Below are 14,761 nucleotides of genomic sequence, written 5' to 3'. Positions count from 1 at the left end.
AATTACAATCTGTGTTATTCATTGCTACATCCCTGATGCCTAGAACAGAGCCCGGGGCACACACTGGTGTTCTAAAAAATATTCTCTGAATTAATTGGCCAGTTTATTAACTGATAACATTTTCTGCGCAGATGAAGAGTCCCCCACCCCCGGCGTAAGCACCACCCCCAGGAGGAGTCCCAAGGAAAGCCTAACTTCTTGGATCGTGAGGACCTTCAGGCCCAGGCCAGCTTCCCCCCTCGCCGCCCTGCCCCGCCCCCCCGTGAAGGGTGCAGGTCAGGCTTGCCTTGTACAGGGAGACGCTGCAGGTGTCGCTGTCCTCGGCCCCGCAGGTCTCACCCTCCTTGGCTCCCAGGACGCCGGCCACGCAGCTCTTCTCCTTCAAGTAGGAGACACAGCAGTGCCTCTGGGCTGTCCTGCAACACGGGGGGTACCTCAGCCCCCGCTCGCCTGCCCCATCCTCCCAGAGGGGAAACTGAGTGAGGTTCGGAGGAGGAAAGCCCTGTCCAAGGTCCACAGCGAGGGAGCTGGTGCTGGTGGCCGAGCCAGCACAACCTCCGCTGGGTTGCATGGGTGTCATTTCTTGGCTTAACCAAGAAGAAGCAGGCCTGGGTCCCCTGACTCGGAGCTGTGTGTCCCTGACCTCTGAGAGAGAAGGGTTGGTATCAGGGCTCCCACCACCACAAGGGTCGAGAAGGACAGAGAGACACAATCCCAGGAAAGGCTGGCAGGTCAGCCTGGAGGGGCACAGGCTCCAGGTCCCTGGTCACTGCCTGCCAGTCACCATTGGGCTGCCTGGGGCAGAGGTGGCTGACAAGTCAGCTGCAGAAGCCAGAGCCAGGACAGGGCGGTGGGGATTATGGGGGGCAGGGGGGCAGCATCCCCTGAGGCAGGGCATGTCCACAAGAGGGATGCAAGCATGCACTAGGACCGCTGACTCCAAACTCCAGCAGTCCCAGTGGCGCATGCTCTAACTCCTAAGTAGCCCCAGATTGGTGGAATAGCAGACGGGAAAGACAAGGTTACAATAGAAATGTTTTAAAGGACGTGGCTGAACAGTGGGAAACACAGGGTCTAATCGTGGCCATGCTGCCAGTGAGCTGCACGGATTTGAGTGAATCACATTGCCTCTCTGAACTGTGTCTTTGTCTGGAAAAATGAGCAGGTTAGACGGGGTCCCTGGAAAAAAAGAAAGCATGAGCAGCTGACCAAGAGCCCTTCTGGGCCTGGAAAAGGGAAGAAGGCACGGGGATAAATGATTGCTTTGCTGCGATATCAGAGTCAGAAGAAACAGTCAGCACGGCAGGAAGGGAGCGTGGTGAGAGGGCAGCCTCCTGGAGGCCCAAGGGCAGCAAAGCGGAGACAGGAAGAGGGCAGAGGAGAGAAGCCCCGAGGAGGCTGAGTGCGGCCGCAACCGCAGCGTGTGGGGAGGCGAGCACCCAGCTGTTCCGAGGCGACGGCAGTGTTTTAAAACTTGTTTCAAATTATATATTCCTCGGATCTTGCTCACTAGGCCAGTTACCAATTTATGTGGCTGGTTTGTTCCTGGGACATCTTGGACCTTCCACGCCTGGAGAAAGCCTGGCCGGACGGCCCACAGCAGCCACAGCCAGTCACCCTCGTGCCCCGGAGGCAGGGGAAGGTACGCGCTCTCTGGGCTGCCCAGGGCCTCGGGCCCTAGGTAAGCAGGGTTCTGGAGAAGGCCAGTGGGCAGCTCTGCCTGCTCCAAGGAGCCCACCCTACCTGCAGACGCTGCCCTCGGTGCCGCTCTCAGGGATCTCCAGGCACTCGTCATTGTCGATGGCCCACTGCTGTCCGGCTGCGCAGCACGTCTCGATCAGGTCCTTGGTGGAGCCTGTGGATGGCAACATGAGAAAGAGTCACCATACAGAGGTCCCCAAGTACAGCAGATGTGCAGGCGCCCGCCCAGCTCTCCCTCACTGGGCAGGCACACACCCACCCCACCGCCGTGCACACTGGCCACCAGCAGCTCACAACACAGCTGCCCATGGAGAACTGTCTGGGAGGTGGAGTCCTCCCCACAGGGGCTGGGAGGAGCCCAGGCAATCGCAGGCTAGCATGGGGCTAGAGCTCAGCCCCCAGTCTCAAAGCAGCCAGCTCTGTGGGGCCGCTCGCACTCCAGAGATCCCACGGGGTCAGACCACACGCAGGTCACAGCTTTGAACGCCTCTCACCCCTCACTCCTCAAATGGTTCTCCTGAGATGTCTACCCAAACGAACCAACACATGCACAAGACCCCCGAACTCAGGCTCTGCTTCTAAGGAACCCAATCTAAGACACCAAAACAGGACAAGAGAGAAGAAAACAGCAGCAGTGGCAGCAAGAGAAGTTTAAGCTCATCCAGGAAATTCATGGAGGGTTCATGTTGAATACACACCTCACCCCTGAACAAAACAGGAGTCTTTGCTTGGCTTGGAATCGCACTGAAGCTGTAGAGTGAGTAGAAGAGAATAGTCATCTTTAAGGTATTGAATCACCCATCCAGACACATGTATGTATTTATTTGGAATAAAGTGTACGTTATACCCATAAGACGATTAAATTTTCTTCTTCATGTGAATCAAGCACATTTACTGTAGATTTCTTTCTAGGGAATGTTTTCCTATTAACTTTTCTATTTAATTGTTATGGGGGCCTCTGCCACCCCTGAGATGGCAAGACCAAGCCCGCCTCCTCCGCAGCCTACTCAACACGAAGACAGCGAGGATGGAGACCCGCATGACGGCCCACTTCCACTGCAGAAATAGTGAACGGATTTTCTCCTATGATTTTCTTAATAACATTTTCTTTTCTCAGGCTAACTCTACTGTAAGAATACAGTGTATAATACATATGACATACAAAATACGTGTTAACTGACTATTTGTGCTCTCAGTAAGGCTTCCTGTCCACAGGCAGCTATTAATCAAGTTTTTGAGGAGTCAAAAGTTACATGCGGATTCTTGACTGTTAGTGGGGTCAGCATCCTTCACTCCTGAGTTGTTCAAGGGGCAACTGTATTTGTGACAGGGAGGTTGGAAGGAGTCAAGAGTAGCAGAGAACTTTTCAAAACTCAACAAGCTCTAGGTTACAAAATTAATGAATTTGATTACCTCAAAATTAAAATAATATGTATAAGAAAGACGGTTGACAGATTAGGAGACGTTTCTGGAATGTCCAAAACTGACAAGGAATTGCTATCTATAAAACATAATAAACTCCTGAAAACTGACCAAAAACAAAAAAACAAAAAAAAGAACTCCAAAGTAAAAGACCCGTTAGGCCAGATATGGTGGTTCACACCTGTAATCCCAGCACTTTGGGAGGCTAAGATGGGTTGGTAGCTTGAGTTCAGGAGTTGGAGACCAGCCTGGGCAACATGGTAAAACCCCAACTCCACAAAAAATACAAAAGTTAGACCAGCTACTCAGGAGGCTGAGGTGGGAGGATTGCTTGAGCCCAGGGATGGGGAGTGGGAGCAGAGGTTGCAGTGAGCTGAGATCGAGCCACTGCACTCCAGCCTGGGCGACACAGCGAGACTCTGTCTCAAAAAATCATAACATATCCATGAAACTGGAAATATGAGAAATGCCAGCCAGAGGTGAGGATCCCCTTTCTCCTTCCGTGCTGTGTTCCTCCGCACTGCTGTATGCCCACGTGTCTGGGGTGGGAGTGGCAAGCGGTGTGGCCAGCTTGAGGGAGACGTGGTTACACAGTTAAGCACACGTATCATCTAGGACCCAGACGCTCTGCTCCTGCTGTCCACGCCAGGGAGGTCCTCATCACAGCCCGTAACACAACCAGGATAAGGATGCCCATGTCAAGTGTTATTTGTGAAAGGGAGTTGGGGAAAGCCTGGGTGTCCATCACTGGGGGGAAGATGAGGAAAATGGGGGCCATCCTATGTGGAGGAGCTATCAAAAACAACACACTGGATACAAACACAGCAGCACGAGCCAGACACACGGACACACAACAGTGTGTAGGAACACAGCACTAAGAGAAATAAGGAAAAAGCCAAATCAGCTCTACGACACAGATTTAAAATGTCACACGTAAAATGACAATACATACTTTGCAAGAACACATGAAAGCCAAAACACACTGATGAGATGAAACTGTCAGCTATGGGGGTGGAGGCAGTGGATGGGAATGGAGAACGGAGATGAAAGAAAATAAAATATTAAGGCTATACTTTCCGGGATCATTTCTATAGTTCGTTACTAGATAAGTTTCTCTGAACATGCAGAGCACCAAAAATAAAATATTACTATGTAAATAAAACAAGAGAGAGCCTTGCAAAGAGGATAATGAGAGCCACGCCAAGAAATGAGAAGTGTAATTAACCCACGCATTTGCCCCTGAGGTCTGAAAGTGACATTCCTAAGTCAAGTTCATACAGAATGCCTAGACATTCGTGCTGGGGGCAACAGGTAACAGACAAGTGCCTCAGCCTGATGGGCCTGGGTCCACATCTCAGCATTACCCCTGACAGCTACTTCTCCTCCCTACAGACTCAGGGTCGTTCTCTGTATGAGGACGAAACGGCTGTGCAGGCAGTAAGGCCCTCAAAGTCCTCTAAATGTCCTGAGCAGTTCATGTAAGGGTGCAGGGCTGAAGGACAGATGCTGTGAAGGACAGTGCCTGCATACTCCAGCAGGAGCAAGAGCTTAGCAGGCACAGCAAGTCACTACGCTTTCCTAAGTTTCTATTCCACAGGGAAAACAGCTTTCATCACAGCCTGTCACTGTTCTGCTCTGAGGCACCGAGAGGAATGAGAGTTCTTGAAAACTGGTGTCTACCAGAAGCACATAGCAAACATCACACTCAATGGGGGAACATTAAACACACCCCCCACTGAATCATTAAATATTACAAAAATAATGTCCATGGGCCATGCTACTGTATAGCATTGTCCTGGAGATACTAGCAAATATAGTAAAACAAGAAAAAAGGAAGCAGAGCACAGTGGCTCATGCCTGGAATCCCAGCACTTTGAGAGGCCGAGGCAGGCAGATCATAAGGTCAGGAGTTCAAGACTGGCCTAGCTCACGTGGTGAAATCCTGTCTCTACTAAAAATACCAAAAAAATTAGCCAGGCGTGGTGGCATGCACCTGTAATCCCAGCTACTCAAGAGGCTGAGGCAGGAGGATTGCTTGAACCAGGGAGGCACAGGTTGCAGTGAGCCAGGATCATGCCACTGCACTCTAGCCTGGGTGACAGGGCAAGACTGTCTCAGAAAAAAAAGAGACAGACAGAGAGAGAGAGAGAGAGAGAGAGAGCGAGAGAGAGAGAGAAGGGCCAAAGAAATAACAGAAAGAAGAAACAACAGTCATTATTGGCAGATGTTATGGTTTCACCTTCCTAGCCAATTCAAGAGAATCAAAACTCACAAAGTATTAGAATTGATACAATTAACAATAATGATTTATAATACAATAGCCAAAACAACACACTCAAATTAGTGGCTTTCCTATACCCTCATAACAATTAAATAGAAAAGTTCTTTTTTTTTTTTTTTTTTTTTTTTTTGAGACGGAGTTTCGCTCTTGTTGCCCAGGCTGGAGTGCAATGGCGCGATCTCGGCTCACCGCAACCTCCGCCTCCTGGGCTCAGGCAATTCTCCTGCCTCAGCCTCCTGAGTAGCTGGGATTACAGGCACGCGCCACCATGCCCAGCTAATTTTTTTTGCACCTTTAGTAGAGACGGGGTTTCACCATGTTGACCAGGATGGTCTCGATCTCTCAACCTCATGATCCACCCGCCTCGGCCTCCCAAAGTGCTGGGATTACAGGCTTGAGCCACCGCGCCCGGCCTAAATAGAAAAGTTAATAGGAAAAAATTCCCTAGAAATAAATCTACGGTAAACATGCTTGATTCACATGAAGAAGAAAATTTAATTGTCTAATGGGTATAACATACACTTTATTCAAAATACATACCATGTGTCTGGATGGGTAATTCAACACCTTAAAGATGTCAATTCTCTTCTACTGACTCTACAATTTCAATGTGATTCCAACCAAAGCAAAGCATAACTGTCACAGAATTTGTCATGTTAATTCTAAAATCCATCCAAAAAAAAAAGAAATGTTTAAGAATACCCAAGAACGTTTCTGAAAAGTAAGAACAGAGAAGGCAGACTTTCTCTAACAGTATCAGAATACACTTCAAAGTTCTAATAATCAGAACAAGGAGGCAAGGAGCTCAGTGGAGAAGAGTTCAGAAGCAGAGCTACGTGCATATGGGAACCGAATATATGAGGAAGGCAACGTTCAAACTTAGCAGGGAAAGAATTTAACATATGATGCTGGGACCCACATCACATCATACACAAAAGTCGATTCTAAATCTATAAAGGCAGTATTAGAATAAAACTTACAAAGATAATTTCAGAATAAAGAGAATCTTCTTCAGAAATAAAATCCGCAGCCTGTAATCCCAGTACTCTGCCAGGCTGAAGCAGGAGGATTACTTGAGACCAGTAGTTTGAGACCAGCCTGAGGAACACAGTGCAACTGTCTCTTAAAAAGAAAAAATTTAACTGGGCATGGTGGCACATGCCTGCATTCCCAGCTACTCAGGAGCCTGAGGGGAAAGGATTGCTTGAGCCAAGAGACGGAAGCTTCAGTGAGCCACGCTTGCACCACTGCACTCCAACCTGGGTGACAGACTAAGACCTTGTCTCAAACAAATAAATAAATAACCCTCTGACAGGAGATGGCACTCTGAGAGGGTCTTGTTTATGAGTTAACTTTCTCAGTTTTCTGTTTCCTCCTCTGAAATGTCAGCTCCCAGATGGTAGGTATCTTATCTGTCTTGCTCACAGCTGTATCAGCCACTGGCACATGGCGGGTGTTCAATGAGTATTTGTTGAATCAATCTAGGAGACCCTGGGCCCCTGAGAGCCGCTATGTCGGAGGCTGGGATCAGTGCTCACCATCTGAATGGAACATGGCTCAGATATGTCTGGCCTAGGACTCGGGAGTACCGGGTGCCAGGCAGAGCCCTGCCTCCACCTCCCAGGATGCCGACTTGAGTCTCTGTGGCCACTGAGGGTGACGACACTATTCAATGCTTCATCCCCTCTTGTTACACTCTGGGCATGTGGGAGTCTCTCATTATTTGAACACCTGCTGACGGGCTGTGACTCTGCCCAGGTGGCTTATCCTCTCTTCTGCACAGCTCAGACTCACAACATTTTTCTATAGGACGGAATCCTCCCTCCTTAAACCTCTTCCAAGATTGCCTTACAGAGGTGATGGTACCTGGCTCTTAGCCAGGTGACATCAATGGGATGCCCAATAAGGATAACAGTAACAGCTGAAATACAGCAGGGCCAGTAACCAGGCAGGCCAGGTCCCAGCACACGAACCTCACAGTTACTAAGAGTGGGTACTGACAGCTTTCCTATTCACAGATGAGCTGGGGAGTTAGAAATCCCAAGCAGGGTGACTGCACTTCACAAAAATGCACTGTGCTCAGGTAATGGATACCCTCAGCACCCTGACTTAATCACTATGAATTACATACATGTCACAGAATTTCACATGTACCCACCCCGTAAGTGTGTACAAATCTAAAAAAGAAGTCCCAGCCTCAATTTCCCCTCTTCTTCTCCTTTCTCCAGGCCTGAGCTTCCCCACGTCTTTTGCACAGGGGACCTGATGCAGCTGATCCTGAAGGTCCTCTCTGAGACTGTAACTATCACCAGCCTGAGAAGTGGGTCTGCTTTTTTGGCAGTTGAATGGCGCCCTCCACCTGCCCCTCCTTGATCAGATGCCAGGTTTCAGCCTGAGCTTGGCAGGCTTCTCCCCATTCTCTCCTGGCCACCTTCCTTTGCAAACAAAGCTCAGGAGCTATGACCCTTATGCTGGGAGGGCCAGCCACTAGCAGCAGGAGGGGAAATTGTGCAGGTACCATGAGTGGCATTGCCAGGTGCCGTCCAAAATGTGGGAGGCAGAGCCAGGCAAAGCCCAGCAAGGTGAGTGAGTACAACTCATCTTATGTCCAGAGGCCCCAGCCCTCCACCCTGATTCTCCAACCAGCAGCCACCTCCACCTCCTCTCCTCCAAGTCTTCTTCTGAGATCATCTCTCTCTCTCTCTCTCTCTCTCTCTCTCTCTCTCTCTCTCACACACACACACACACACAGACACACACACATTTTAAGTTCCTGAGCACAAGGCTTTTGGAGTCTCAGCCCTGGGGCTTCTTCTCCATCACACCCTGGCCTGGCTGATCTCATCTCCAAGCTTCCAATGCCACCTTCTCCTTGCCCCCGCCCCCCACATCACATGCACATGCCCACAGCTGGCCAAGAAACCACTCCAGATGTCTCCCTGGCACTCCCTCAGCTAGAATTTGCTCAGCTCCAGATTTTCCCGAGCTGCCCCCTCCCCAGGTCTTCCTGTGTCAACAAAGGCCCTGCCATCCTCAGGCCAATCCCCCGTCCCCTGCCTCCCTCCAATCCATCACTCGTGGGGCCACCTCCAAAGGCATCCCCGTCCACCAGTCCATCAGCCACCCCCTCCTCTACCACCCCCTCCTTTCCTCCTTGCTCCCACTTCTGTCACCCTCCAGCCCGTCACCCACAGGGCTACAGAATGACTGTTCACAAATACAAATCAGATGGGATCTCTCCTGTGCCTATGGCCCCCCATGGTCCCCACTTTCCTTACAAAGCCTATATGGTGGGGCACTGCCCGCCTCCCCTCCTGGCCTCTTTTCTCTGACCCACTCTCCCACTTGCTGTCTCTACTCAGGAGCTCCTTGGGCTCAGTCCTGCCCCAGGACCTGGACACTTGCCATGCTGCCTACCTGGATCCTCCACCTCTCCCTGTGCCATCCGCTGCCACCACTCTGTATGGGGCAGGCTCTTTTTCTTTTGGGGGGACTCTCCTCCTCAGAGAGGATCTCCCTGACTTCCCTATCTAAACTAGCTCCTACTCAACCCTCATCACGTCACCTTACCTAGTCTTCCTCACAATGCCCTGGCCTTCCCATCCATGAGTCATCTTGGGGAGCCCTGGGGCTCCACAGATCCCACAGGAAAGCCACTGCCCTATAGGATCAAGTGCCTCTCTCTGGAGTAAGACTCAGGGCCTTCGCAGGACAGCCCAGACTCAGCTCCTAGCCACACATACCTTCTCTTCTTCTATGCCTTTGCACACGCTGTTCCCTGATGGGATGCCCTTCTTCTACCTTGGCCACCTGGCGAGTATCCAACTACCCATTCCTAACGAGCCAGTCCAGATGTGACTCCCTGTCTGTCCGTCCAGCAGGCTCTGTCTAGCACCTAGGTAAAGCAGCTGCCTCCTCTGACTTCACTCACGTCCTTCCACCACGATGTCCCTGTCAGGTGGCAGGCTTGACCTAACCACCAGATTGTGAGGATCTCATGGTCCAAAAATCAGCCTGATCATTTCAGGGTCTCCAGTGTGCAGCACACAGCACAGACCAGGACCCTGGTAAAATCTGGGGCTGGGTGAAATATTTCAGGCTCTTGGTGTATATCATCTCATGTAAAGCTCACATCAACAACAGGAGGTCAGTGTGATGATCTCCGTGTCCCAGAGGTGTAAAAAGAGGTTCTCAGAGTTTAAGAGGTATAGCCCAGCCAGGCCCTGTGGCTAACGCCTATAATCCCAACACTTTGGGAGGCCAATACGTGTGGATCATGAGATCAGAAGATGGAGACCATCCTGGTTAACATGATGAAACCCCATCTCTACTAAAAACACAAAAAAATTAGCCAGGCATAGTGGCATGCGCCTGTAGTCCCAGAATCACTTGAATCTGGGAGGCGGAGGTTGCCGTGAGCTGAAATCGCACCACTGCACTCCAACCTTGCAATGATGCAAGACTCCGTTTCAAAAAAAAAGAGAGAGATGCAGCCCAAGGGCACAGGCTTAGGGAAATGACAAAAAAGAATGCAAACACTTACTGGCCACCTCCCCTTATACCACCTCTAAGTAGCAGATGCTACCAGGGTCACAAGACAAGCACAGGTGTGTCCTCCCACTGCTGGAAGCACAGGTGTGTAGCTGGGCCACCACTCACTGGCTGGGGGACCTGGGCAAGTCACTCAGCTTCTGAGCCTCCATTTCCTTACCTGTAAAATGGGCAAGTAACCCCCCCTTCCCAACCCACATTTCACAAGTGGGGACATAAGATTCGGTGTGTGGCAAACAGCTAGTGCTCAGTAAATGCAGCCTCCCTATCCCCTGGCCCATTCAGGATGCTTGGTGACTACTTTCCAAGTTAATTAACAAAGGGATAGACAAATCCATGGAAGGATAAGCAGCCATCCCTTCAGCTGCAGAAACTGGTGCAGCCTTCACCCAACCCTGCTCTGCCTCTTCTTTCTTCTGGTTTTTCAAGAATCCCCCATTTCTGTCCACTTTGCTGCTTTGCAGGAGCTCAGGCTGAGGGAGAGCAATGCCTTCCCCACCTGCTGGTTCTCAGACGCAGGTGCTCTCCACCCTGACAGTCCAGCCCCAACCCTGAGGCTCTCTCTGGCCTCCTGGGATTGGCAGTGACATGGCCCAGCAACATCCTGGCTTCGGAACGCACGGTTGACTTCACAGAATCAGGGCTCCAGGCCTGGCAGCAGGGTAAGCATGACCCTTGCCCCGAAGGAACCCCACTGCTCCCACGCCGAGCAGCACAGAGCAGGTCCACTCTGGAAAACCACTCACTGTCCCCTGGCAAAGCAGAAGGTGCCACACCCACGGCCCTGAGTGTTCTGGTAGTCTCCAGGTGGTTTCCAAGTTCCCACAAATGACAGAAAGGGTCCGCAGGCTGCAGGGTGACCACATGATGCCAGCTCCCTCACTGCCACCACGTGCAATGACCCACAAGGACCACACCAGCACTGCGCCAGGGAAAGAGGCAGGTCACAGGGGAGTACTGTACACGGACTTGCATATGAGGCTCAAAAACAGAGAGGAATGAGGCAAGATTGCTCGGGGGTATAAAGAGAAGGAGGGAACTCCTGCTGACTGCTGTCAGGACGGTGGTAACTGTGGGGTGGGGTGTCAGGGTGACCCTAAGGTTTCTGCCCTGCTGCCCACGTGGACACTTCCCGAACTGCTCTTCGCCTCCCAAACAAAAACAGTACTGAAAATGGTAGTATGATCAGAAACCTCTAAAACTAAAGACTAAAAGAGTCTTTTAAAAATAGGTGCAGGCCAGATGCAGTGGTTCACGACTATAATACCAGCATCTTGGGAGGCCGAAGTGGGACAGCTGCTTGAGGCCAGGAGCTCGAGACCAGCCTGGGCAACATAGCCACACTCCATTTCTATAAAAAATTTAAAAATTAGCCAGGTGTGCTGGTGTGTGCCTATAGTCCCAGCTACTTGGGAGGCTGAGGCAGGAAGATCACTTGAGCCTGGGAGGTCAAGGCTGCAGTGAGCTATGATCGTGCCACTGCACTTCAGCCTGAACAACAGGGCAAGGCCTTATCTAAAAAAAAAAAAAAGTTTTAACAAAAATAAAAAATAAAATCACGGTAAGTGAAACAAGCCAGATGCACAAGGATAAAGACTGTATGATTCCACTTGTATAGGATCCCTAGAGTAGTCGATTCATAGAGACGGAAGATGGAATGGTGGATGCCAGGGGCTGGGGGTGGGGGATAGGGAGTTCGTGTTTAACGGAGACAGAGTTTCAGTTTGGGAAGATGAAAAATGTCTGGAGGTGGATGGTGGCAATGGCTGCACGAGGTGGATGTAATTCATGCCATGGAAGAGCAGAGCTAAAAATGGGCAATGTCATGTTACATGATAAAAACAATAATACACTGCAGTATAAAAAAGCTGTGACCCCACACCTCTCCTGGTAGGGATCTAATCTGCTGATAGATTGGATGATCTAATGAACACAAACAGGAGGATCACAGATTCTGATGCATCTGCATTTGTGAACAGCAAAGATCCAGAAACAACCTAAATCCCATCTGCAGGACAGGATTGAATAACTGATGCTGACCAACACAGTGAGCCTCCATCTTCACAAAAAAATTTAAAAATTAGGCAGGCGTGGTGGCATGTAGCTGTGGTCTCAGCTACTTGGGAGGCTGAGGCAGGAGGATGGCTTGAGCCCAGGAGGTCTAGGCTGCAGAGACCGGTGATCACGCCACTGCACTCCAGCCTGGGGACAGAGCAAGACCTTATCTCAAAACAAAGCAAAACTGACGCTATATCCATCTAATCTGATGCCATCTAATCTGATGCCGCTGTTAAAAAGCATTAGATCTACATGTACTTACATGAACCAATTTCCACGTGCACGGTGAAGAATTTTTTAAGGATCAATGCTGAATAGTGTCTCTACTAAGCTACCATTTGTCTTTCTAAAAAGATGCATGGATATGCATGGATTATTTCTGGAAGTAGACCCAAGAAACTGGAAACGGTGGCTATCTTGGGGAGGGACTCAGCCCTGGGAGGGAGGAAGGAAACTGACCTGTCACTGTTTACCACTTTTGATTTTATATTTGTTTCTTATCTCTTATGCAAGTATTACTCATTCAAGAGACTCATAAAAAAATTGAGATTCTGAGGATTCTAAGCTCCTTTGATCACAGCACAATGGATTTCCAAACAATTCAGCGCAGAGGTCGTAACCCCTCTAGACAGTCCTGGCTCCGTGACATTAAAGCCTTAAAGAATTCTGGCATTAAAAACGCTGCAGAGGAGTTTTCACACCTGGCAGGAGGCTGGTGATCAGGCCATCTCCACCAGGCCCGTTTGGACAGGATGTTTGTGGGGCCTGAGCAAACATCGCAGAGAAGGCTGCAGCCTTGATGTTCCCACCATCCTTGGTGCTCTCCTGGGAGTGCAGAGAGGCAGGGTGTGGGGGTTACCTGCAGGTCTGGGGAGGCATCTTGAGGTTTTCTTATGAGGACTGTAAAACAGACAGACAGGAAGGACTCCTGAACCCGGGGCTGCCTTCCTCCCCAGGATCACAGAAACCAGCAGGGGATGGTAAGAAACAGCAGAAGTGGCTGGGTGGGGGGGCTCTGCCTGAGCTCACCCAACTCAGCCCAAGGGACACCTTCCTCAGCAGGCAGAGCAGCCACAGCCGGCCCCCTCAGCACCAGCTTCTGCGTCCCCACTGCACTCCATGGCTCTCCCGTCACCTTCTCCTCTGTGGATGTCTACCGTCTGCACACTCCAGCCTGGCCCAGATGAGGCGCCTGGCCAGTCCCGACAACCAGCCGGATCTCAGGCTTGGCAGAGCTACCTGCTGGGCCCAGGCCTGCACCCGTGGTATCTTCCCTCTGGCTCTAGAAGGAAGGTCCTAGCCCCAGCCCTCATTTTGCAGACCAGCAGACAGCTGTGGAAAGAGGAGGCACAGCTTGCCCAGACCACACACCCAGCCAGGGCAGCCGCAGGATCTCACCCCGGCTGTATGGCTCCAGAGTGCAGGCTCCTGAGCCGAGCATCCAAGAACGGAAAGAAGGGGAGGGAAGTTCAAGTCCCCATCCGAATCAATTCCTCCAAAGGAGCCAGGGCCCTCCCTGCCACCCCTCTGGCCCCCTCCCCACGCCCCCTCTCACAGCAGGCTCTCGGCTACACACTGTCCTGCACAGGGTCTGGAGCCAGGGGCCTGGGCTCTGGGGTCCCTCTGCCTCCCCAGCAGACTGCCACCTGGAAGCCAGCCTGACCATTCAGCTCTGCCAGCTCGAGATGCCCGGCTCGCAGCAAGAGCTGTTCCCTGGGCCCAGGTCGGGGGCTAGGACTCCCCCTCCCTTCAGAGCCTGCAGAGCCAGGATCACTTTAGTAACAGCCACCACCCAGCTGGGAAAACCAAGACCCAGGGAGGCAGAGTGACATGTCCAAGGTCACACACAGGGTTTAAATAGCATGGCGAGCTTATTTTGTGAGGTGACTCCCACTCCCCAGGACAGGAGTCAAAGCTGCCCAAGCTGCAGGTTCCCTGAGCCCAGGAATGGTGAGAGATGAGGTCTGAGCACAGAGAGAAGCCGATCACAGCAAGGGACCTCCGCCTGACCCAGAGAGAGGCCTGTCACAGCAATGGACCTCTGCCCCACCCAGAAAGAAGCCCATCACAGCAGGGGACCTCTGCCCCCTCCGGAGAGAGACCTACCACAGCAGGGGACCTCTGCCCTGCCCAGCGCCACCCCCGGCCCATCAAACCCAGGTAAGCGGTTCTCTGATGGAACTCTGCCCACATTTCTACACACAGCCCCCAAACACCAAGGAGGGTGGGTTTAACTGTACCCTCGGTATCCCACCCACCCACTGGGGTCTATGAGCTTTTCAAAGGTCTCCAGAAAAAATGCTTGACTCCTGGCCCTGGAAGAAAATATAGAGGCTCCAAAATCTAAAGAGACAACCACAGAAAAGAACTGGGAAAATGTTCACTTAAAAGTCTATAACTTTCACAGGATAACAGCTTGTCGACTGTAGCTCAGCTCAGCTCAGCTCTGAAGTGGAGGTAAACTGAGTGCTAGAAAAGCTTGCAGTGTTTGTGGCAGAGCAAGAGGCACACCAGATTAAGACGGGCTGCTTCTGGGGCGGAGAGAGGAAGGTTTCATATTTGCTGATGGTTACAGCCGCCCACGCCCACACTGGGGACTTCTGAATATGTCACCCTACTTCACTCTTCCCACAACCCTTCAGGCCACGGGTAATTACCTTCCTCTTTTTTTTTTTTTTTTTTTTTTTCTTTGAGACGGAGTCTCGCTCTCTGTCACCTGGGCTGGAATGCAGTGGTGTGATCTCAGCT

The 14,761-nt window shown here is 51.2% G+C and overlaps 1 protein-coding gene and 1 pseudogene across 2 annotated transcripts in view; one reads left to right on the top strand and one right to left on the bottom strand.

Moving 5' to 3' along the window:
• FBLN2 (fibulin 2) overlaps nucleotides 1-14,761 on the bottom strand; it is a 92,472-nt gene that overhangs the window by 26,730 nt on the left and 50,981 nt on the right. For both annotated transcript variants that reach the window (XM_003926180.4, XM_003926179.4), the window contains exons 3-4: nucleotides 1,744-1,855; nucleotides 287-416 (exon numbers count right to left, since the gene is read on the bottom strand). In XM_003926180.4, coding sequence (XP_003926229.1) covers nucleotides 287-416; nucleotides 1,744-1,855 — 242 coding nt within the window. The remainder of the gene's footprint in view (nucleotides 1-286; nucleotides 417-1,743; nucleotides 1,856-14,761) is intronic.
• Nucleotides 4,187-4,269, top strand: LOC120367299 (small nucleolar RNA U3; annotated as a pseudogene).

Source organism: Saimiri boliviensis, chromosome 8 (assembly GCF_048565385.1).
Source record: "Saimiri boliviensis isolate mSaiBol1 chromosome 8, mSaiBol1.pri, whole genome shotgun sequence".
NCBI classification, from domain to species: Eukaryota; Metazoa; Chordata; class Mammalia; order Primates; family Cebidae; genus Saimiri; species Saimiri boliviensis.
This window is presented reverse-complemented; position numbering and strand designations above follow the sequence as displayed.